This window comes from Callithrix jacchus, chromosome 18 (genome assembly GCF_049354715.1).
Source record: "Callithrix jacchus isolate 240 chromosome 18, calJac240_pri, whole genome shotgun sequence".
NCBI lineage: Eukaryota > Metazoa > Chordata > Mammalia > Primates > Cebidae > Callithrix > Callithrix jacchus.
Genome location: NC_133519.1, coordinates 41664856 through 41689024, shown reverse-complemented (window position 1 = coordinate 41689024; position 24169 = coordinate 41664856). Strand labels below are relative to the sequence as shown.

The 24169-nt window shown below is 36.6% G+C and overlaps 1 protein-coding gene across 12 annotated transcripts in view; it reads right to left on the bottom strand.

Annotated features, from left to right (window-relative positions):
* SMG7 (SMG7 nonsense mediated mRNA decay factor) overlaps nucleotides 1-24169 on the bottom strand; it is an 80611-nt gene that overhangs the window by 44067 nt on the left and 12375 nt on the right. For 4 of the 12 annotated variants that reach the window (XM_008984855.5, XM_035280220.3, XM_035280219.3 and 1 more), the window contains exons 2-3: nucleotides 9363-9499; nucleotides 8265-8403 (exon numbers count right to left, since the gene is read on the bottom strand). The exons of 4 other annotated variants lie outside the window; for them this stretch is intronic. In XM_008984855.5, the coding sequence (XP_008983103.1) occupies nucleotides 8265-8368 (104 nt within the window). In that variant the 5' untranslated portion in view covers nucleotides 8369-8403; nucleotides 9363-9499. The remainder of the gene's footprint in view (nucleotides 1-8264; nucleotides 8404-9362; nucleotides 9500-24169) is intronic. 4 more of the 12 variants (XM_008984856.5, XM_078355108.1, XM_078355107.1 and 1 more) reach the window with 1 other exon arrangement.

The window sequence follows — 24169 nt, the reverse complement described above, 5'->3', positions numbered from 1 at the left end:
GTATATACACGATACATACTTAGGATCATGCATCTAAACGTTGTTTTCTCATTCCAAACATGATTTGTTTTATAAAGATGAACAAACAACATTTCAGTATACTATCATCCACCTAATGATGTTACCAACTCCCAGTCACAGATTATATGGAGTATATAATGGGAACGTAATTTACAAATAATCTGCTTCTTACAAGCTGTCAGGTGATGAACTACAGTTCTTGCAGATTCTGGAGCAGGATTCCATTGATAAACGATGATCTAAAATTTTACTCCATATTTTTATTATGCTATAATGTGTCCAAGAAAAACTGTAAAACTAAAAAGTCAAGCACTAACAGAAATATTAAAATGTCACAAAAACTATCTGACAGAAACGTTAAAACATTTTGAAATTCCAGCTTTGATTCTTCAGCATGACAAGGGTAGAGATGCTTATTTCTGTGCAGTTCTTTCCTAGGTTCTGAAAGAAGTACAAGGTAATGACTAAAATAACCTTGCTAAATTGAACTGATAAAGATACTAAACGGAAAATATAACAACCCTATGGGGTAGCTATGATTATTCCTGTTTTATAAGTGAAAATATTGAAGCTCTGAGATATAAAATAATTCTTCCAGTCACAAAGTAGTCAGGAACAATTAGGTACGAATTTTGTTCTTAAATGATTCCACAAAACCCAAGTTATTTCTATTATTTCTAAAGTAGAATAACAAAATGATATGACATAAAAAGCTAATGTGGGCTTATTTTAGGAACATTGACATTGCAGTCAATTAGCCTAAATTAAAAGATCTGGTCACAAAGGAAATAGAGTATATCTAAAATTTTTATCAAAAAGACCACAAGAAACAAATTTTATACTCGAATGCAGTGGTCAGCTTGTGAATGCAATTCCCTTTCCCCTGGATCTATTTTTGTGAAGATAGTTTTACTGGAACACAGCCACATACATTCATTTACTTGTTGTCTATGGCTGTTTTCAGCTACCAAAGCAGAGTTAAAAAGTTGAGGCCGGGCGCGGTGGCTGAAGCCTATAATCCCAGCACTTTGGGAGGCCAAGGCGGGTGGATAACCTGAGGTTGGGAGTTTGAGACCAGCCTGACCAACATGGAGAAACCCCGTCTCTTAAAAAAAAAAAAAAAAAAAAAAAGTGTTGAGACAACAACCACACATGGCCCACCAAGCCTAAAATATTTACTATCTGACCCTTTAACAGAAAAAGTTTGCCATCTCCTTTGAAAAGAATGAGAAATAAAATGTCTTTAAGTTCCCAAAACAAGTTATGGTTATGAGGAATCATCAACAATAATGTCTTCAGAGTAAAAGTTTGTTTCCATTAGTTAATATTTTAATCTTGACACCAAGGGGGCTATCTTAAAAAATACAGTCTCATATAATTAGAAACAGTACTTGCAGGCCATGCTATGTTTTTGATAGAATCAACTGGCAAACTGTTTATAACAGAGTTTGGTTTATATGCTATTATCCACTAACTTTTTTTCTGTATCCTCCAAATACCCATTTAGACAGGTGGGAGGGTTAAGCTAAGAGTTACTGCCTCATAAGAAGAGGGATCTCTATCTTCCTACTCCTAAGTATTTATTAGCTTTCCTTTTAAAAAAAACAGTGTACAATATATGAGAAATCAAATCAATGGATATGTAACCCAATATAAACGTTCTCATAGATTGCACAAAATTGGCCGTATCATTATTTTACTTTATAAAGAAAAAAATATAGCCCAGGCATGATGGCTCATGCCTGTTATCACAGTACTTTGAGAGGCTGAGCCAGGAGGATCACTGGAGCCAGGAGTTCCAGACCAGCCTGGACACCATAGGAAGAATTCATCTCTACAAAAATAAAAAATTAGCTGGTGTAGTGGTGTGCACTCATAGTCCCAGCTACTCAGGGGCCTGAGGTGGGTAGGTGGGAGGACTGCTTGAGCCTACGCATTCTGAGGCTGCAGTGAGCCATGATCGTGCCACTGCATTGCAACCTGGGCAATGGAGTGAGACTTTGTCTCCAAAGAAGAAAAAAATAATACTATATCTCAATTGTTCTATGGATTTGTTATAAAGAACACCAATGAATTAACATTATAGTTTTGTAAATGCTTATACAAAAAGGCAAGAATTTTAAAATGTTTTATCTTGGTAGAGGGTATGGCAACATGAATTTCTTTTAATTCTTTAAGCTGAAGGAATTAATGAAAAAAAAATGAATGAACCAAGAATTAAAATCACCATGCTTTCAATAATAACACTATTAAATATAGCTATCAAAATATATTGTCTTAGTTATTAAATAATAGGAGAAATTAAGCAATTCTATCAGGCAATTAAAAAAAGAAAAAGTCATTAAAAAGTTGAATAAAATATGGAACACTCAGTGACAGCCAAATGTTGGAAGCTAATAAACTGAAATAAATACTATTGAAATAATCAAAATCTCTAAATACATTTAATGCATTCTAAGCACTCAGTACTATATATTATACTACAGGTACTACAGTATAGGTACTAGGTATATTAGAATGTATATATAGATACTACAGTACCTACAGGTAAAGCTAACACTATATATAGCATTTACTATTGCCAGACATTGTTCTAAGAGCATTAAATAAATTATTTAATTCACACTATGTACTATTACTGTCCCCACTTTATAGCTCAAGAAACCCCAGGACACAGAGGTTAAGTAATATCATTAGTCAAGATTATACTAAATAGTAGAAGTAGCATAGTAAATATGGCTCCAGGCCAGGCACGGTGGCTCACGCCTGTAATCCCAGCACTCTGGGAGACCAAAGCGGGTGGATCACCTGAGGTCGGAATTCGAGACCAGCCTGACCAATATGGAGAAACCCTGTCTCTACTAAAAATACAAAATTAGCCTGGCATGGTGGCACATGCCTGTAATCCCAGCTACTCGGGAGGCTGAGGCAGGAGAATTGCTTGAACCCGGGAGGCGGAGGTTGTGGTAAACTGAGATCGCAGCACTGCATTCCAGCATGGGCAAAAAGAGCGATTTAACTCTGTCTCAAAAAAAACTCCAGAGGATAACTCCTAACCATCATTTTATATTACATATTATAATAGTTCCTCTTTTCTATAAGAGTATAAGAAAAAAAATTGGAAATGTTTGATAGTAACAGTATCTAGAACTAGGGGCTTTCAATACTTAACCATTTTATGATCATTTTTCAAATAATGTTACTAGAGGAAAATACTAAAAATTGGGTTATCTTCTTTAACAAATATCTTGATTATATATACCACTTCTGTAACAATGCTGGGTAACAAATACGGGATAATCTCTTTTAAGAATATATAGTCTAATGGCTGGGTGTGGTGGCTCACATCTGTAATCCCGGCACTTTGGGAGGCTGAGGTGGGCAGAACACCTGAGGTCATGAATTCAAGACCAGCCTGGCCAACATGGTGAAACCCTGACTCTACTAAAAATTCAAAAATTAGCCTGGCATGGTGGCGCATGCCTGTTAGTCTCAGCTACTCTGGAGGCTGAGGCAGGAGAATCACTGGAACCTGGAAGGCAGAGGTTGCAGTGAGCCAATATCACACCACTGCACTAGGCAACAGAGCCTAGGCAACAGAGTGAGACTCCGTCTACAAAAAAAAAAAGAAAGAAAGAAAAAAAAAGAATATATGGTCTAAGATTCATGGTTTAAAAATGTAAGATATTTCCAAATCAGGGCATATAAAATGGGATATTCCTTCTATCTGAACTCCTGACCCCCTCTGAGCAGAATTCAGGAATGTCTATTCTAAACTCACAGCTGCTGAGGAAAAGTGAATCACTCTCTTTTATTTGGGAGAACACGCTGGGAGTATTTTTTGTTTTTGTTTTTTAAAGAAATTTAAGCGAAAGCCACAAGTTAATTGGTTCATTCATTTCATAGAGTTCTAAGAAATACTTCATGAACACAATAACCCAATTATAATTATTTATGCTGAATAATTGGCCAGACATAAGGTAAGCATGCACTTAATGTGCGCACATGCATGTACATGCACACACACAATCTATGGCTAACACATACATCATCAAGTCTCATAGTATTCATCAGAGAAAAACAAATCATATTGTTCTATTGAATTTCATTTGGAAAAGAGAATCTAGAGAAGATGTTGCTCCTAAAGGAGCTTTTCTTGCACATTTTAATAAAAATACTAATTTGTTTTCTCTTTATCGCACTTGATGGCTCATGATGTATTTTCAAATCTTCTGACATTCCAATACTCTATACTATAACATTCACTACATAATTTATATTCTTTGAAAATGTGTATCTAGTTTTATTAAGGACCAACACTGGTCTGATAATTTCTTTTTTTTTTTTAAGATGGAGTTTTGCTCTTGTTGCCCGGCTAGAGTGCAATGGCACGATCTTGGCTCACCACAACCTCCGCCTCCCGGGTTCAAGTGATTCTCCTGCCTCAGCCTCCCAAGTAGCCGGGATTACAGGCATGCACCACCATTCCTGGCTAATTTGGTATTTTTAGTAGAGATGGGGTTTCTCCATGTTAGTGAGATTGGTTTCAAACTCCTGACCTCAGGCAATCCGCCTGCCTCGCCCTTCCAAAGTGCTGGGATTACAAGAATGAGCCACTGCGCTCTAGCCAGTCTAAGAATTTCAAAGGATGAGAAGGAGTTATTCTTCCAAGCAGAAGAAATAACACAACAATAAAAAGCAAAGCTAAACTAGTGAGTGAGCATCAAATGCAAGATAGAAAGCCACAGATAATGAAGCTGAAGAATTCAGGCAGATAGCAAATTGTAAGAGGCCTTGGATGGCATGCCTTGGAGTTCAGATTCTGTTCTTTAATAGGAAACCAGTGCTGAATTTAAAGCAAGAGCATAGCATTGCTATAGTTACATTTTAAAAAGATTACTATAGATTTGACTGGAAGTAAGGAAGTGGTAATAAGGATGAATGGAAAAACCCAGATTCAAGAAATACCTGGTAAGTTAAGCCAACAGAAAGGAGGATACAAAGCAGAAGAAAAAGACTGTCACTCCCAGATTGTTAGCTCGGTCTGCTGGGTATATGACAAGGTGGAGAATGCAGAAAAAGAGAAGTGTTCAGGGCTATACTCATAACACCTAGAATAATGCCTTGGGTGTAGCAGCTGTTCACTAAAAATGTGTTCAATTTGTTGAATGAATGAATGCGTAAGCAGGCATTTAGAGGTAAGTATCAACCACAGGGAAGACTTGAGACTAGGGATACAGAACTGATGTGTGATGAGGATATTGACGGCAGTTAAAACCATGAGAGTAAATGTCATTGCCCAGAAACTCAGAAGGGTGGAGCTAGTTCTCTGTTTTCATTTTTAAAGGGCAGATGAAAGACACTCCATGAAGAATACCAAGAATAAACTGGGGAATAGCATGACACCAGAGTAGAATGGAGTACAGAAAATAAGAAAATAAAAAAGAAGAGTAGTCATCAATATCACAGGTAGCAGAAAAATACTATTAGACAAATAAGGACTAGAAAGTGTCTTGGATTTGGTGAAATAGGGGTCAATGATAGCCTTGGCAGAGAAAAGACTGTATCAGGATGCAGGGGGTTGAGGAACAAATAAGGAGAAGTTTACGTCAATTCTTAGGATGCTGGGCTGTAAAGAGAAAGAGAAGGGGGCCATGGCTAAACAGAAGTTTCTTTCCTTTTTTTCCCCCAATGGGAGATACGTGAGTGTATTTACAGTAAAGAAAAGAAGCTGGGAGAAATGGATAGGTTGAAGATATAGGAGAAAATAAAACTGACAGCACTGTTCTGAAAGAGATAGAAGAAAATAATAATAATAATACTAAGACAGGAAGAGGACTGGCCTTGAAAAAGAGTCAGGATAAAATTAGAGGTGGGTAAGGTTAAACAGAAATGTGTTAGAATTAGGAAATACTGGGGGTAGGGAGATGTCAAGAGAATTTACAGCTGTATTTGCTTAATTTCAGAGACAAAGCAGATTTGATCAGTGTCTGAATGTAAGCAGGGGGATAAGTTGAGGAGAACAGTAAATATTTGAGATAATTACGACAAAGAAAAGAATGCAGAGAAAGTGTTATGAGCCATGTAGATTAGACAAAATGGAAAAATACGAAAACATTTGGCGGGGTGCGATGGTTCATGCCTGTAATCCCAGCACTTTGAGAGGCTGAGGTGGGCAGATCACTGGAGGTCAGGAGTTTGAGACCAGCCTGGTCAATGTGATGAAACCCTGTGTCTACTAAAAATATAAAAATTAGCTAGGCATGGTCGCAGGGTGCCTGTAATTCCAGCTGTATTTTGGAAAAAGGAAATATTACTAGTAAGTACAAATTAAAATAAGTAAAAATTTTTTTTTACTCTAAATAGTCAAAATGATAACACTGGCATATACCTACTTTTAAGGAACTCTAGGTAAGGTGAAAGACACAAAGGTGTGTATATAATTTCAATACAATAAAGTTGAGTGCAAGGATAGACATAATAGCTAGAATACAACTAAAAAGAAGAGCCACTGGGGGTGTTGGAAAAGATAATGGCTGTATCCATAACACCTAGAATAAGTCTTGCCCGTGGCTGCTGTTCACTAAGAATTGTTGAATTTGTTGAATTACTGAGTAATAAAATATGAACCATACAGGAGGCAGTTTCATGTAATGGAAAATAATATAAGGCAAAAAAGACTTAGGTCTGAATTTGGGCTTTCCTACACATTAGTTGTGCTATCTTGGAGCTTCTTTCTAAGAAGAGTGTTTCCTCATCCATAAACGGAGGATAGGAACTAATTTTCAAAATTGCTGTGAGGAATAAATAAGACAAGCAAGTTACATAAAAGAACCTAAGTGATCATTTGAATAAGGAGGAGTAATCTGATTGTGACATCAATAGTTCAATGACCACCAAATTACTTTTGCTAATTTGGTTACTGACTGGCTAGTCAAGTGTCCCTCCCTCCCCTCACAGCTTCATGAGATACCTTTTAAAGGGGCACAATGGGTTGAAAAAGACATTTCAAAGTTGTGGTTTAAAAAAACCCTAGGTCCTCTACCACCACAAGTGACAAGAGAAAGATAAACAGTTCAGATGTCATGAAGACTATGTTCTTAGTATAAATAGAAAATAAAACCGGAGGTAGATACATAAAAATTACAAAATAATTGAGTAAGGATGTTTTTTTTTTCTTGTTTTTCTCCAAACATTAGTTCTGATTACATTATTTAACAAATAACATTTTTTAAAGCAGACCTGATATATCAAGCCAACTATAAATTAGAGAAATGCCACACTAACTGATAACAGACTAAACCTATCTGTTAAGAATTAACCAGTAGTCAAATAATAATGTAGTTTAATCACTTCTTGTTTGCCAGGTTTTAGCTTTCATATATTACTAAATCTTTGATTTTCACAACAATCCTATCAGGTAAGTAATAATAATAAGTAAGCCATTTTGCTGATGAGGGAATAGAGGCACAGAGTGGTTAAATAATTTGCCCAAGGTCACATAACTAGGAAATGGCAGAATGTGGGTTTCATCCTTGTAATCTAGTTCCAAAGCCCAGAGCTCATAAACATATTTAAGACCTTCTGAAATGGCCAGGCTAGAGGTATCACTCTTGTGATGCCTCTTGTAGTATAAGCTCATAGAGGTAACTATCATCTCTCAGTTGAAAGCTGCATCTTTGAGATCAAGCATCTTTTTGCATGTTCTGTCATCATAAACTGCAGTAGCAATAGTTACTAATTCACCATGTACAAGAGGGCTTCTCTAGCATACTATCATACACCTGTTTCTAAAGGCACTTGGGAGACTTGGTTGCGTCCATGCTGACATACAGAACCGTGAGCTGATGCTACCTGCACTCCTATGATTTACTAAGTATATAAAAAAAAGAAACAGGAATTTTCATTCTAAAGGATGATGTATAAGATAAATCACTTGTCCCTATGCTTAACATAAATATTCAGAGACCTCATATAAAACATAAAAATTGTTTAAATTTTCTTCAGTAAAATTGTTTAAAACTTCCTTGGACCACAAGATATAAATGCTCAAGACAAAGAAAACATATGCCAAAGTTCCCATGAAGTCACATAAATAATAAAACTTCAGCATGCCCCAGCCCGATCTTGGCCAAAATCAAATGCTTAAGTTTCTAATTTTATTAGTGTTCATAGAGTATGAATAATACACATCTCCAAAAAGAATAAAAACATGTAGAAATCCCTTATGATTTTCATCCTACCTAATATTACTTGATTTCAGATGCTCCTCTGATTTCAAGTTTTCGGTCCTCATCTGGGACTTAAATGAAACGTTTTCTCCCACAATGACTATCTGCAAGAACATCCAATTTCTCTTAAGGTAGAATGGTTTAAGACATTCTAGATAGAGGAGAGGAGGAAAATATGAGTTAACCCACAGTAACAGAGAACCCTTATGAAGAAAATTATTTTATCGTTATTTGAAATTACTTAATGTGAAAGGTAAAGGAAAAATGTCAAAGCCCTTTTCTTTTTTTATTGTTTCATAGAACAAACATTTAAAAATTCTGTCTCATATATTTCTAACAGATTCTAGTTTTACACCAAAGTGTTATTCTAATGTTCCTCACTGTCCAAAAGCTGAGTTATCTCTACAGGACAAATACATACTGATTACCAAACATGGCTCTTTTAAGATCAGTGTGAGAATGCCCTATAGAATACAGGAGCAGATGAACTCCTTACTGAAGAAAAAATATATAAAGCAATTAAAACACAATTATAGGTAGAACGAATAATGCTGAAATTCTAAGGTCAGCTGAAAATGTCAGGTTTTTCAATTCTCATTTACTGCACAAATATTTGATCATTTTTATATTGTAGATACAGTATTAAGGACTAAGTATACAATGATGAAAAAAAATCAATACGGTCCCTGCCATGGATTTAAAATTTAGTGTAGAAGACAGACCAACAAGGAAGGAGGCAGCAGTGGTTAAAAGCCTGGCTTTGGGAGTCACACTTTCGGTAACCTAATGGTATGTCAGATGCAAATCAAGCCACAAGAAAAACAGCACAATTTCTTGGGACTTCAATTTAACCCAAAGATTTGAACAAAGTTATTATTATTGCTATTGATAATTGCTTACATTTATAATTATTACATGCCAGATACAAAGCAAAATATTCTATATGCATGATCTCATAAAATAGGAGTATAATATAGTAAGAGTGTCTTATATTCAAACTGCCTAGGTTCAAACCAAGTTCTGCCATTTACTGGCTGTGTAACCTTAGGTGAATTCCTCCTCTAGGCCCCAGTTTTGTTAGAAATAAGATGGAGATAATAAAATACCTACCTCATTGAGGTGTTTTGAGGATTAAATGAGGTAACAGAAGTAAAGCACTTAGGACTGTTCCTTGGTAAGTAAGCCCTCAAAAACTGTTGGCCATTATTGTCATTATCATTTTATAGTTATTACTCCTCTCAGCAATCCTAAAAGGTAAATGCTATTATTATCCTCAGTCTATAAATTAGGAACTTAAGAACACATTACTAATCAATTCCAGAACAGAATATTTTTCATAATTCTTCACAATAAAATGTCTTAGGAGAAATTTCAAATATGTGGCAGGTCTACGCGGACTTTGCTGCCATACGTCCAAAGCATGTATTCAATCCCTGTGACTTTAGTAGCACTTTAGTGGAAAAGAATGAGATAAAATACTTTATGATAAAACTCAAGTTCCTCAGCACAGCATATAAAGTCCCACAGCTGTCCACTTTATACTTTATGAGCCAATAAACCTGAATTACTCTTAGTTTCTTGTTGTTTTGCCCCTTTGTATCCTTATTCATGCTCTTCACTCATCCTAGAATGCCCTCCCACTTTCCTCCTTGTCTGGTTAACCCATTCTTGTACTTTAAACTCAGTAACTCCTAAAAGCAGGTCTTGGCTTGGCTGAGTACTCCCAGTACATCTTAATGCCCACATCTATTATTGGACTCACGGTACTACAATGAAGTTACTTGTTTACACATTTCCTTCACTAGAGACTGTCCCATTCAATTATGCATAACATACTGCATGTCATACAAGTTGCTCAAATAAATTCCGGTTAATTTGGACTAACTTCGATAGAAGGTAAAGATCCTAAAAACTCCAGGTTTCACAAACCTGACAACAGTTTTAAAAGTCTTCACAAAAACAATCGGATAGATTTGTCATCTGAGAACCAGAAGTAACACACTTTTCCTTAAGAAAATCCACCATTTTATACAGTCAATCAGAGAAATACATAATCATTTACTTGGCTCTGTGAAATTCACATTTTGCTTTCATCATAGTGGTATCTATATAATATACAGAGAACACTAAATATTCCTGCAGAAATATAAAATCTAAAACTTCAAACAGAACATACACTCACAATCCAAATGAATGAAACAAGAAATGTAGGTTAAGCCATAAACAGGAAAGCAATTTCCCCTCACCTCAATTTTTACATTAAACAAGGTATGCCAAAACAATGCTTTCCAAAGCAATGAACCCAACGTTTTCTAAAAATAGTCCCTTTTTTTGCAATAGCCCCTGTACCTTCTTGAAATAATAGATTAAAATTAGTATCTCAATATATAAATGGTCAGGTAAGACTACCTTGGAAGACATAACGGAGTAATCAGATGCTTGCACATACAGATAAAAGGTTAACAGAATTCCAAACAAGGATACCAAAATAAAGCAAAAATATGAGTAGATACCGGAATTAAAAGTAGTGTTAATATAAGTAATAGCAGGCCAAATTTATTTGGAAATGGTAATAATATGAAAAAACTAACACTGACAAAGGGACAACATTACAAGACAAAGTATGAGGAGTTAATATGAAGAAAACAGGCTGTAACGAGCACAAGCCACAGACTGGAATAAAATAATTGTAAAACACACATTTCATAAATGGCTGTTATCTGAAACATACAAAGAACTCTTGAACAATAAGAAAACAAGCAACTCGATTAAAAAAAATGAGCCAAAACCTTAACAGACACCTCAACAAAGAAGATATACAGATGGCAAATAAGGATGTGAAAAGATGCTCCACATAAAATGTCTCAGGGAAATGCAAGGTAAAACAACAATGATATACGACTATACTATTAGAATAGCTAAAATCCAGAACAATTACAAAACCAAATGCTAATGAGGATGTGGAGCACTGAGAACTCTCATTCACTGCTGTTGGGAATGCAAAATGGTATAGTCACTTTGGAAGACAGTTTAGAAGTTACTCACAAAGCTAAACATAATCTTATCATATGACCTCTATGTATTTATTCACTTGAGCTGAAAACTGATGTCTATATAGAAATCAGCACATGAATATCATCAACTTTATTTATAATCACTAAAACCCGCACATATCATACCTGCACATGAATACCATATCAGGTGTATTTATTATCACTAAAACCTGCATATCATATCAGCTTTATTTATAATCACTTAAAACTAATTTGTCCATTCACCTACTGAAGTAACCAAGCTATCCTTCAATAGGTGAAAAAATAAATAATCTGTGGTACATCCAGACAACAGATTATTATTTAGCCCTAAAAAGAATTTAGCTATCAAACCATGAAGAGACATGAAGGAAGCTTAAATGCATGTTATTAAGTGAAAGAAGCCAATAAAAAATGACTATATACCACAGGATTCCAACCATCTGACATTCTGGAAAAGGCAAGAACTACAGAGGTAGTAAAAAGATCAGTGGTTGCCAGGAGCTGGAGGGGAGGAGAGGGGATGAACAGGCAGAGCAGAGAGGATTTTAGGTCAGTTAAAATACTCACACTGGTCCAAAGCCACAGAGGGTTCAACACCAAGAATGAACTATAATGTAAAATGAACTTTGGGTGAATATGATATGTCAATGTAAGTTCATCAATTATAACAAATGTACCACTCTGGTGGGGAATATAGATAACAGGGGAGGCTATTCATGCGTGTGAGCAAGGGGCATATGAAAAATCTCTGTATCTTCCTTGCCATTTTTCTGTAAACCTAAAGCTGCTTTAAAAGAAAAAGAAAACAGGGTGTAACCATATCATTTGACAGGTGAAAGTGCACAAAAATTAGGTTGGAAAAATAACCTGTGTGTGCGTGTGTGTGTGCGCACGCACACGCACACATGTTTGTTTTAACTCTGTTGCCCAGGCTGGAGTGCAGGGGTGCAATCACAGCTTTGGCTCCTGCTTTAGCCACCCAAGTAGCTGCAACTAGAGAGGCATGTGCCACCACATCTGGCTAATTTTGGTATTTTTGGTAGAGACAAGAGTTTTGTCATGTTGCCCAGGCTGGTCTTGAACTCCTATGCTCAAGCAATCCTCCCACCTTGGGCTCCCCAAGTGCTGGGATTGCAGTTATGAGCCACTGTGCCTGGCTGAAACAGTGCTTTACAAAATGTAAAGCTCCATATAAATTTAGATTAGGGAGAAATAAAGTTCAACTTTCTAACTTGGAACAGGCAGATAACATGAAAGATGGACAAGTTAATTAACTCAACTAGCAACAATATTTAAGATATTGTCTGATTTAACAAAATAAAATATTCTGTAAATTACTGTGGAACAAAAAGTACATTCTTCCACTTCCTAGTCTCTGTTCCAGGTAGTCTCAGAAACTGAAAAACAAAAGATACTCAGAAGTCAAACCTGATATTCTCAAAAGAGCCATTATTTAGTCCATACTTCCAGATGACAATTTAATTATCTACACAGTTCTTTCTCTTATTTTCCTGAGTAAAGAAATGGGTGCTGTGTAATAATAAAATAATTTAACAAATAAAACCAGATGCAGATTATATAAAACCTGTGATAGATTATTAACTGCTCCCCAATAAATCACACACCTCTTGGCATTTGCACCCCTGGAACTCCTCCCAATCCTGAGTTTGGCCATGTGACTTACTTTGGCCAACTGGACTTCAGTAATGTGACACTGAGACTTTGTAAGCAATGGCACATTTGCGCTTGCCCTTTCGGAACACCATCAAAACAGTATGAAGCTGAGGATGAGAGACTACTTGGGAAGAGAGACCCAGTTTTCTCAGCTATTAGAGCCATTCCAGTTGAGGGCCCAGACATTTGAGTGAAGTTGTTTTGGACTATGCAGGTCAGACTTAACTTCACCTAGATAGTCTGAGATATGGGAAACCAGCAAGCAAAATTTTTGGACATTTTAAACAAAGGTATGACATGCATGTAACTGACAGCTCCTTAAAGAGTTTTGTTAAAGGGTTTTCCTTTTGATAAAGGAAAGAGTGGGAGTACAGATATCATTTGGGAGTCATCAACATATAGATATTCATTAAAGCTCATGAGATGGGATAACATTGCCAAAGGAGTGTTAGAGTAACGAGTTTGAAAAGCTCGACCCACAGCACTCGGACCACATGTGTAGCCCAGGATGGCTTTAACTGTGGCCCAACACAAATTCATAAACTTTCTTAAAACATTATGAGATTTTTTTTGCAATTTTTTAAGCTCATCAGTTATCATTAGTGTTAGCGTATTTTATGTGTGGCCCAAGACAATTCTTCTTCTTCCAGTGTGACCTAAGGAAGCCAAAACATTGAACATTCCTGGCTAGACTGAGAAAGAAACAAATAGTAAACAGACTGAGAACCAGTGGCCAGAGAATTAAGAAGGAAATTTGTTAAACAAGTGTCCCAGAAGCCAAATAAAGAAAAAGCTTCAAGGAAAGAGGGCAGAATCAATAAATGCTCCTGATGCATACATAAAGTAAAATGACGCCTGAGAACTAATCACTGAATTTAGTCATGGGGAAGTCACTGAGGATCTTGTTATTAGAGGACAAGAACTGAGGCTAAAATTGAGTTTAGACAATCCTGTCTAGGAAAAGAAAGGCGGTAGCTAGAGAGAGATGTGAGGGTCAAAAGGGATTTTAAGATGGAATACATAACATGCTTTTTTACAGGATGGGATAAACAACAACATAGAAAAGATCCAATAGAGAAAAATAATGGGTAAATACAGTCTCATGAGGGACACAGGGACTTGTTTGAATATGCATATGTTTAAATGGAAGAAGTCCCTGAATGAAATAATAAAAAATTAATATATAGAGAAGGAAAGGTAACTAACAATTTTGGGGGATCTACTAAATGACAAATGAAACACGTAAGTCATCCTGTGTTTAGTTTTCATGGCAACCTGAGATTACAACTATTTTTTCAATTTTATGATTAAAGAAACATGCAGAGATTTTAGAAAACTTGCCCAATGCCACCAATTTTCAACACTTCATACACTAAAAGCTAAAGAGCAAGTATCTCATTAATTATGATTTATTCAGTCTGCCTTTTTTTTTTTTTTTTTTTTGAGACAGAGTCTTGCTCTATCGCCCAGACCAGAAAGCAGTGGGGCAATCTGGGTTCACTGCAACCTCCGCCTCCTGGGTTCAAGTAATTCCCCTGCCTTAGGTGGGAGGAGGATTCAAGAGATTCTCCAGCCTTAGCCTCCTGAGTAGCTGGAATTACAGGTGCACACCACCTGGCTAATTTTTGTATTTTAGTAGAGATGGGGTTTCACCATGTTGGCCTGGCTGGTCTCGAACTCCTGACCTCATGATCTGTCTGCCTCAGCCTTCCAAAGTGCTGGGATTAGAGGCATGAGCCACCACGCCTGGCCCCCAGTTTGCCTTTTTGAACAGCATAAGACACATCCACATCTTATTTCCCTTAAATCTGATAAAGAACTCTTCTCCAAGAAATCCTCCTGGTTTTAACTTTAGCATTAAGTTCTTTCCCAGTTCTCTCTCTAGGTGTTTTTCTCACTCTCTTCTTCCTCAATGTAATGTAAAACAAAAATCCTAATTTAAAAAATTTTTTATTAATAAGAATTACCAGATAATATAGGTTTACCATTATTTTCTCACATGAATTATACCGGAGAAATAAACATACAGACTTCAATGGCAACAGCGGGATCCAAATTTGATGAAAATTAAAACCCTATAGATCTAAGAAGCTCAACTGCAAGCATTTAAACACAAAAGAAAATCACACAAAGACATTTTAATGAAATGGCTGAAAAACAATGATAGAAGAGGGAGACAAAAAAATATATATTATATAAGAAGGACTAAAGATAAGAATGATGGCTAAGTTCTTATCAGAACAAAGGTAAGCCAGAAGATAACTGAATAACATCTTTAAAATACTATGGGAAAAAAATGTCAATCTATAATTTATATCCAGCAAAAATATTCTTTAAAACCTAAGGTGAAAAAAAAAGACATTTTTTAGAAACATAAGATCTGAGGAAATTTGATACCAACAGATCAATACCATAAGGAATATTAAAAAGGAAGCACTTTGGGCTGGAAGAAAATGATACCAGATGGAAGCCTTGAACTAAACAAAGAGATGAAGAGTGCCAGAAATAGTAAATATATGAGTAAATATAAAATAACATTTTGGCTTTAAAATTTATTTAAAAATTAATTTACTGCTTTAAGAAAAAAAAACAAAAAAACCCCTATTTTTTTTGGAACTTAAATACAGAATCTGTTTGACAATGGTAGTACAAACAAAAGGAAAGGAAAATGAAAATATTATACTGTTGTAACATTTTATATTATACATAAAGTTATATAATATAAAGGTGGAAAATATAAATACCAGAGCAATAAAAAAATAAAAAGAGTGAAACACAGTTCATATATGGAAGACATTAGGCAGGCATCATGGTGCATGCTTGCAGTCCCAGCTGCTCAGGAGGCTGAAGTGGGAGGATTGCTTAAGCCCAGGTGATTGAGACTGCAATAAGCCATAATGGTGTCACCGCACTGCAGCCTGGGCAATGGAGCTAGAACCTGTTTCAAAAAACAAAAAAGAAAGAAAAAAAACAAAAACAAAAACAGAGAGAGAAATAGATAAATCTATAGTTATTTGGAGATTTCAAAACTCTCTCAATACCTAACAAAAAGTAGGCAGAGAAACCAGTAAGGTGCGGTGGCTGACACCTGTTATCCCAGTACTTTCGGAAGCTGAGGTTGGGGTAGATGGATCACCCGAGGTCAGGAGTTCGAGACCACGCTGGCCAACATGGCAAAACCCCATCTCTACTAAAATCACAAAAATTACGTGGGGGTGGTGGCGCACGCCTGTAGTCCCAGTCACTCCAGAGGCTGAGGCACGAGAATCACTTGAACCGGGGCAGCAGAGGCTGCAGTGAGCCGAGATCATGCCACAACTCCAGCCTGGGTGACCGAGGGAGACTCTGTCTCAATGAAAAACAAACGAACAATACCAGCAAGGTTAGACCAACATTAAGGTTATAACTCAACAGATCCCACTGGAATTCACAGAACATTTTACCCAACAAAAGAATACACCTTCTTTACAGGTGCACATGGCAAATTCATTAAGACAGAACATATGCGGAACCACAAAACAAATCTCAGAAATGTTAAAGAATTATAGTCATAGAACTACAAATAAAAAAAAAAAACAGATAAACAGCTAGAATTGGTTGTCTAAGTTGAGGAATAAAGTTGTCTAATTCCTCAAATATTTGGAAATGAATCAAACATTTCTAAATAATCATAGGTTGCTGGGCATGGTGGATCACGCCTATAATCTCAACACTTTGGGAGGTTGAGGCCGGAGGATGGCTTGAGGCCAGGAGTTTGAGACCACCCTGGGCAATATAATAAGTCCCTATCTTTTTGTTTTACAAAAAAGTTTGTAAAAATTAACCAGGAGCAGTGGCAGTACATTCCTGTAGTCCTAGCTACTCAGGAGGCTGAGGTGAGAGGATCACTTGAGCCTAAGAGTTTGATGTCGCAGTGAGCGATGACTGCACCACTGCACAACAGACTGGGCAACGGCTCGAGATCTTGTCTCTAAAAAACAAAATAAAATAAAAAAATAAATAATCACAGGTCAAAAAATAAATCACAGGAGAAATCAGAAAATATCTTGAGCCAAATGAAAATGGAAACATATAACGTGTCAGATGCAATAAAAGCAGTGTTCAGAGAGGTATTTACAGCTTTATATGCTTATGTTAAAATAAGTCTAAGAGCATTGATCTAAGCATTTACCTAAGCATATAAGAAGCTATAAAAAAGAACAGCATATTAAATCAACAAAGAAGGAAGGAAATAATGAAGAGGAGAAAACAAAGACAGAAAATAAGTGAAAGCCAAAAGCTGATTCTTCAGAATGATTTATATAATTCTCCCCAAACTGAACTACAGTTATAAAACAACTGCAATCAGAACCCAAGCAGATTGTTTTCGTTAGAAACTGACAGTCTATTTTTAAATTTATCTGGAAATGCAAAAACCTAGAATAGCTAAAACAATTCTTAAAGAAAAAACAAAAACAAAAACAGAGAACTTAGATTACCTGATTTCAAAACTTACTAGAGATCTGTGGTCATCAAGACAGTATAGTAGTAAAAGGACAGACATGCAGAGGAATAGGACAGAACAGGTCAGAAACAGACTCATCTATTTCTACACTTAAGTATACGTGTATGGTGAGTTTTCACATGTACAGCCAATATATTTTTGACAAAGGTTTCAAAGTAATTTAATGGGAAAAGCAATTTTCTCAACAAATGATGCTGGAACAACTGGATGAAAATTTTAAAACTAGAAAAAAATTAACCTCAAACAATATACAACATCACACAAAAATTAATCCAAAATGGATCACAGACTTAATCTATAAGATTTCTAGAAGAAAACTAAGGGGTAAATTTTTACCACCTGATATGGTTTGTGCCTCCTCCTCCAAAATTCATGTTACATCTTAACCCCCGATACAACAGTATTAAGAGGTGATGCCTTTAGGAGGTGATCAGACTATGAAGATTCTGCCTTCATGGATGAGATTAGCACCATATGAAAGGGCTGGAGAGAAACAGGTAGGGCCTTTTTTGCCCTTTCATCCCTTCTGCCATATGTGGACACAGCATTTGTCGTCCACTGTAGAGAAGGCAGCAACAAGGTGCCATCATGGAAGCAGAGGATGGGCCCTTGCCAGGCACCGAACCTGCTGGAACCTTAATAGTAGACTTCCTAGCCTCTGGATTTTTGAGAAATAAATTTCTGTTGCTTATAAATTACCTAGTCTTAGGTATTTTATTATAGCAGCACAAATTGATCAAGACACCCATCCAAGATACATAAAGAAATCTTAGATAAGATTCAATAAAAGAAAAAACCTAATAAACCATATTAATCAATATTTAAAACATGTTCTTCAAAAGATACGCTAAGAAATTGAAGAGAAGCCACAGACTAGTATGTGTGTGTGTGTGTGTGTGTGGGTGTGGGGGTGTGTGTGTGTATATATAGTCACATATGTATGTACCCAAGTGTGTGTATATATATATGTGTGTGTATAACAGTTATACACACACAAATATTTATATCCCTATATATATATGTATACATACAAACCAAGAGAAATAAAAACATATGTATACAAAAAGACTTTTACAGTATGTACTTAGTTCTATTCGCAATAGCAAAAAATTAGAAACAACCTAAAGGTTCATCAAAAGCTGAATGGATAAACAAACTGTATATTCACACAAAAGAGTATTATTTAGCAGTAAAAAGGAAGGAACTATTAATGTGTAAAACAATGCAGATTAATCGCTTGGCATGTTTTATGCCAACAGAATACAGGCACAAAAGAATGCATTACATAATTCTACTTCAAAAGTTCTGGGACATGCAAACAAAATTAATATTGATAAAAATCAGTAATGACAGAGGGTTAAGCAGAGTTAAGACTGCAAGGGGTCCAAAAGCACTTTGGGCCAGGCATGGTGGCTCATGCCTGTAATCCGAGCACTCTGGGAGGCCGAGGTCAAGGATTCCAGAACAGCCTGGCCAACATGGCGAGACCCTGTCTCCTAAAAATATAAAAATTAGCCAGGCATGGTGGCACATGCCTGTAATACCAGCTACTCAGGAGGCTGAGGCAGGAGAATTGCTTGAACCCAAGAGGCAGAGGTTGCTGTGAGCCAAGATGCTGTCACTGCACTCCAGCCTGGGAGACAGAGTGAGACTTCATCTTAAATAAATAAACAAATAAATAAAAGCACTTTGGGGGGATTTGGAATGTTCTTGATTAGGGTGGTGGTTATAGGGGCATATGTTTGTCAAAATTCTTAACTATAGATTTAAAATATGTTTTATATCATAGATAATTTGATTAAAAATAGTGTATGTTTAACTAAAATGCATTATCTGTATATGCGTAAAATGCATATTCTATATTGATTAAAAAGACTGGGTATTAACAGTAGCGGTGGCAATTTAATGTTACTGAATTATTTAATCTTAACGTTTTTATTTTATTCAATGTAGATATATATTTTTAATAAGAGTTATTAAAATAAGTTTCCTATAAATCAATTTTAAAGTATTTTATACTTAAAATGCTTTCTGTATAGAAAATGTCCACAGGTAAGACTAAAATAATTTCTAAAAAATAAATACCCTTTTATATCGTCTGTTGAAGCCCTAAGTCATCTATAAACTTGCAATTAGGGTCTTTATCATTGTAGCAAATTTGCTCCTGTGTTAACATCGACCTTCCCTGACCAATCTAAGAGCTTTTTCTCAGTCCTTGTATTTCCTGAACTCTTAGTATTCAATAATATACTTTATCAGTGTTTTTTCAGACACCAGCCTTGGATCATCTAGATTGCTGGACCACATCCCAAGAGGTTCTGATTCAGCAGGTCTGAGATGGCACTCAAAAATCTATGTTTCCAGCAAGTTCCCAGGGGATGCTGATAATGCTCATCTAGGGACTACACTTTGCAAACTACTGCTCTAGAGGAACCCCTTCATTAAAACTTTTCTGCTCAGTCTTTCCTAGTCCCTCTCACATTTTTGATAGGTAATTTCTTGTTTCTTCTTTCTCCTTCCACCTAAATAGGTAGAGTAACAAAGTCATTGAGAATAGAAGTTGATCTTTATTACCATCTGGTACTTGTTCCCTAAGAAGCTGGCTCTAACGCTCTTATACTTCTGTAATTCATATTTCCCAGGTTGTAGATTCAATTCTTACTATTATTGAAGACAACTACAAAGTCAGTAATTCCAACTCGGTTCACGCCTATTTCAATTGTGTATCTGGCATCTCTCCATAGATATTCCTTAAATATTCCCTTCAGTACCCATACTGTTATTCCCCATTTCCATTAAAAAGTGCTACTATTTCTCTATGGTCAGCATCAATATCATCAATGAATATCTCTCTCACTCATTCTTCACATCTAACCACCCTTAGGGAGGTGAGGTCTCAGCCCAAGCTGTAGGACCTAGGAGTTCGATGTATGACAGCCTGAGCACCCTGTAACCAGCTCTCAAAGAAACTACACTTGCCCTTCCCAAAGTTATTTCACTTGTCCTCCTTTGCCCAGCCCAAGTAGAAAAATCTGACAAGAACCTGAGAATGAGGATCAGACCTGGGCAGAGCAGCTAGCTTTTCAGTGTCTTAACATTTAACACAGTACTTAGCACCTTAGGCATTTTATAATGCACTGAGAAGAATTAAATAATTCAAGTCCTGCTTAACTCTATTGTTTGAACTTTTTATTTTTGAGCTTCAATTACTGTATGAAAAGTGAGAGTTAATTGTGTTTATTTTGCAGGATTTTGTCAGTGAAAGCACGTAACGCATACGAAAGATATTGTGAATACTTGTGCACTATACAAAAAGGAAAAATAATTAGGGGTTTAAAAAAAAAAAAAAAAAAGAGCCGTGGCTTGGCGCAGTGGCCCAAGTCTGTAATCTCAGCACTTTGGGAGGCCGAAGAGCTTGGCGGATCACCTGACGTCAGGAGTTTGAGATCAGCCTAGGCAACATAGCAAAACCCCGTCTCTACTAACAATACAAAAATTAGCTGGGTATGTTGGCAAGTGCCTATAGTCTGAGCTACTCGGGAGGCTGATGCAGGAAAGTCACTTGAACCTGGGAGGCAGAGGTTGCAGGGGGCCAAGACTGTGCCACTGTACTCCAGCCTGGACGACAGAGTGAGACTCTGTCTCAGAACAAAACAAAACAAAAAACCAGAAAGCCTTATAAACATTTTCTTTTTCCTGGATTGACCCTTATACAGTAAACATGCTACACCATGAATACAGAACTGAGCTGTCCTATATGGCAGTCACTAGTCACGTGAGCACTTGACACGTGGTTAATGTGAGACTGAGAAACTGGATCTTAAATTTCAATTCAAATGGCCACGTGTGGCCAGTGGCTACCATACTGAACAGCACAGTTACATTATCAATACCACTGTTACTGATAACCTACTGGAGTGAAACAGAAAAGCCACACAAAACCTACCTGCCTTCCTCTATCAACTATTGTCATGTCACCATTTGAGAAACTGGATCTTAAATTTCATTTTATTTAAATGTGTTTAAATGACCATATGTGGCTAGTGGCTATCATATTGGACAGTACAGTAATACAGCAATACCACTTTTACTGATAACCTACAGGTCAAAGAGAAAAACCTTAAAACATACCCACCTTCCTCTATCAACTATTTTTATGTCACCTTTTGAAAGGCAAAAGTTCAGCCAATAGCAATTTTTGGTGAACAGATGAAAAACACACTAAGGGAAATGCCTTCACATAACAGAGCTGACTTCCTATCAGTTAGGGTCTCAGAGAAATAGCACTGGTTTATGTTAGGGTACTGGCATACCCTGAACACGGTTTTCCACTCTTGCTCTGGCTAGCAATAATCAGAAACAGAAACATATCTCATCCATCTGTGTATCTCTGGTAGAGTTTGTCAAATGAATAGAATACTTATACCAATGACTCTCAACTGTACTAATATGCTCTCTCTGGTTGATATTCTTTTCAGAAGCCCAGCATCTGAATTTCTTTTCCTATTTTCGAGAAATCCCCACAATTTATAAAGCAGAACCTGCTTCCCATTACAGATTTACCAGCTTCATGTGCAGCTAGTATACAGATACATAATTCAGGCTCCATCAACAAACACACCAACCCCACATTTAAGTATGAACTAAGGAGAGAAAGTGGGGACAGTGGCTAATCCATCCTGGATAGCAGCAGCAACTACAACCAATTTCCAATAGGGCCAGCATGAGTGGTGTTAGGGGTCAGGGATGCAAAGTAACAGATACAACTAAGGTTCTGCAAGTGTCTTCACAGGTTGTGTTCTAGGATGTGATTTGAGGCACTGTTCCAGGCTCTACAGCTATTGTGGGAAGCAGAATGGCTCCCCAGAGATGTCTACCTCCTAATCCCAGAACCTCTGAATTTTATCTACAAAAGGGATTTTTCAGGTGTGATTGGTTATGGATTTTGAGAAATGGAGAGTATACTGAATTATCTGGGATAATTGTGTCCTGTGTCAATGTGATAACAGGATCTTTCTAAGTTAAAAAGAGGCAGGAGAGTCAGAGAAGGAGAGTAATGAGGGAAGCAGAAGGTAGAGTCATGTGACTACTGGCTTTGAAGATGGAAGGGGGCCAAGAGCCAAGGAATGTGGGCAGTTTCAAAAGCTGAAAAAGGCAAGAAAAAGGATTTTCCCCCTAGACACTCTAGAAGGAATGGCATCTTGATGCCTGGTAGGACACATTTTGGACCTCTGACCTCCAGAAGTAAAAGATAACATACTTGTGTTTTTTTAACCCACCATGGTGGTAGTAATTTGTTATAGCAGCAAAAGGAAACTAATACAGCTATTGGTCCTCAATCTCCAGACTTTTCACAGCTTAAATGAGCCAGCGTTTTTTCTGTTCCTCATAACTAAGAATCTAATACTCTTCTGTATTCTTCAATCTTTACATCGACAGTGTATTAGCATTTCTTTAAAAAGACAATGACCAGCCTGGGCAACCTGGAGAGACCCATCTCTACAAAGAAAAAGATTCAAAAATTAGCTGGGCGTCATGGTGCATGCTTGTAGTCCTAGCTACTCAGGAGGCTGAGGTGGGAGAATCATTTGAGCCCGGGAGGTAGAGGTTACCATGACCACACGACTGCAGTCCAGCGTGGTTGACACAGTGAGACCCGTCTTAAAAAAAAAAAAAAAAAAAGCCGTGTGACATAAGTTTATACAGTTTTTGCTTCTTTTCATTGCTTAAATCAAGTGTGCTTGGTTTTGTTTATGTAACAATGAAGAATATTACTAATTATTCCGACCCTACCATTCCTTGAAGACTGAGATACGTCAATTACTCTGAGAAATTCATGTAATTCAAATGTCTGCAGTAAGTACAATCTCATATATTATTAGGCAACATTTACTGGGTGTCAGTATGGCTCTAAGGTTGTCCCAAAATAAGAGAAAGCCCTCCTCTTAACTGCCAACATGAGAACAAAATAGTGCACACACAAAAGGGAAACAACTAGTTATTTACCTGAGAAAATTATAAGATGATCCAAAGACAGACTTTCTAGAAGAAGGAATTTTTCAAGAGTAATGGAAAGTCACATGAAAGAAAGAAGTTAAGACTTGGAAGTGAGGAGAGGAAAGCTGTCCCTTTTCCGAGTCACAGTCTTGCTGTCTCAATTTCAGGTAACAGTATTTTTACGAGGACCAACATTAAATTCAAAGATATCAGGCCACATATAAAGTATAGCTTTAGTAATCTGTTACTTTTTAAAAGTCACAATGAATTTTCCTTTAGAAGCAATTATTAACTAAGATTTAAATTTCATACATGCAAAATTATAATCCTTAGTGTCAGAAGCTGGCACCAAAACATCTCTATGTAATAATTTTACCAAGTTAATGAGGAAAATGGAATCCAAACCTTCTACAGTGAAGTTATCCACAAAAACTGGCAAGACATTCTCTACTTGTACCATTAGCCCTGAAGGGTCAAAATTATTTTCCGCCACAATAGCCGGTTGTCAATATTCCCAAGTGTTCTAGGAAACAGACTGTATCTAAGTAGTAATACTAAAGACGAAAAGTGCAGAAAGAACAGCTATAAAAGGGAGGAACAGCATATGAACTAGTCAATAAGATAAATCAAAGCAATCTACATTAATTTATTTCAAATATATAAGAAAAACTATCTTCCCTCAGTAAGTTTTTTGCCAAAACTACCTG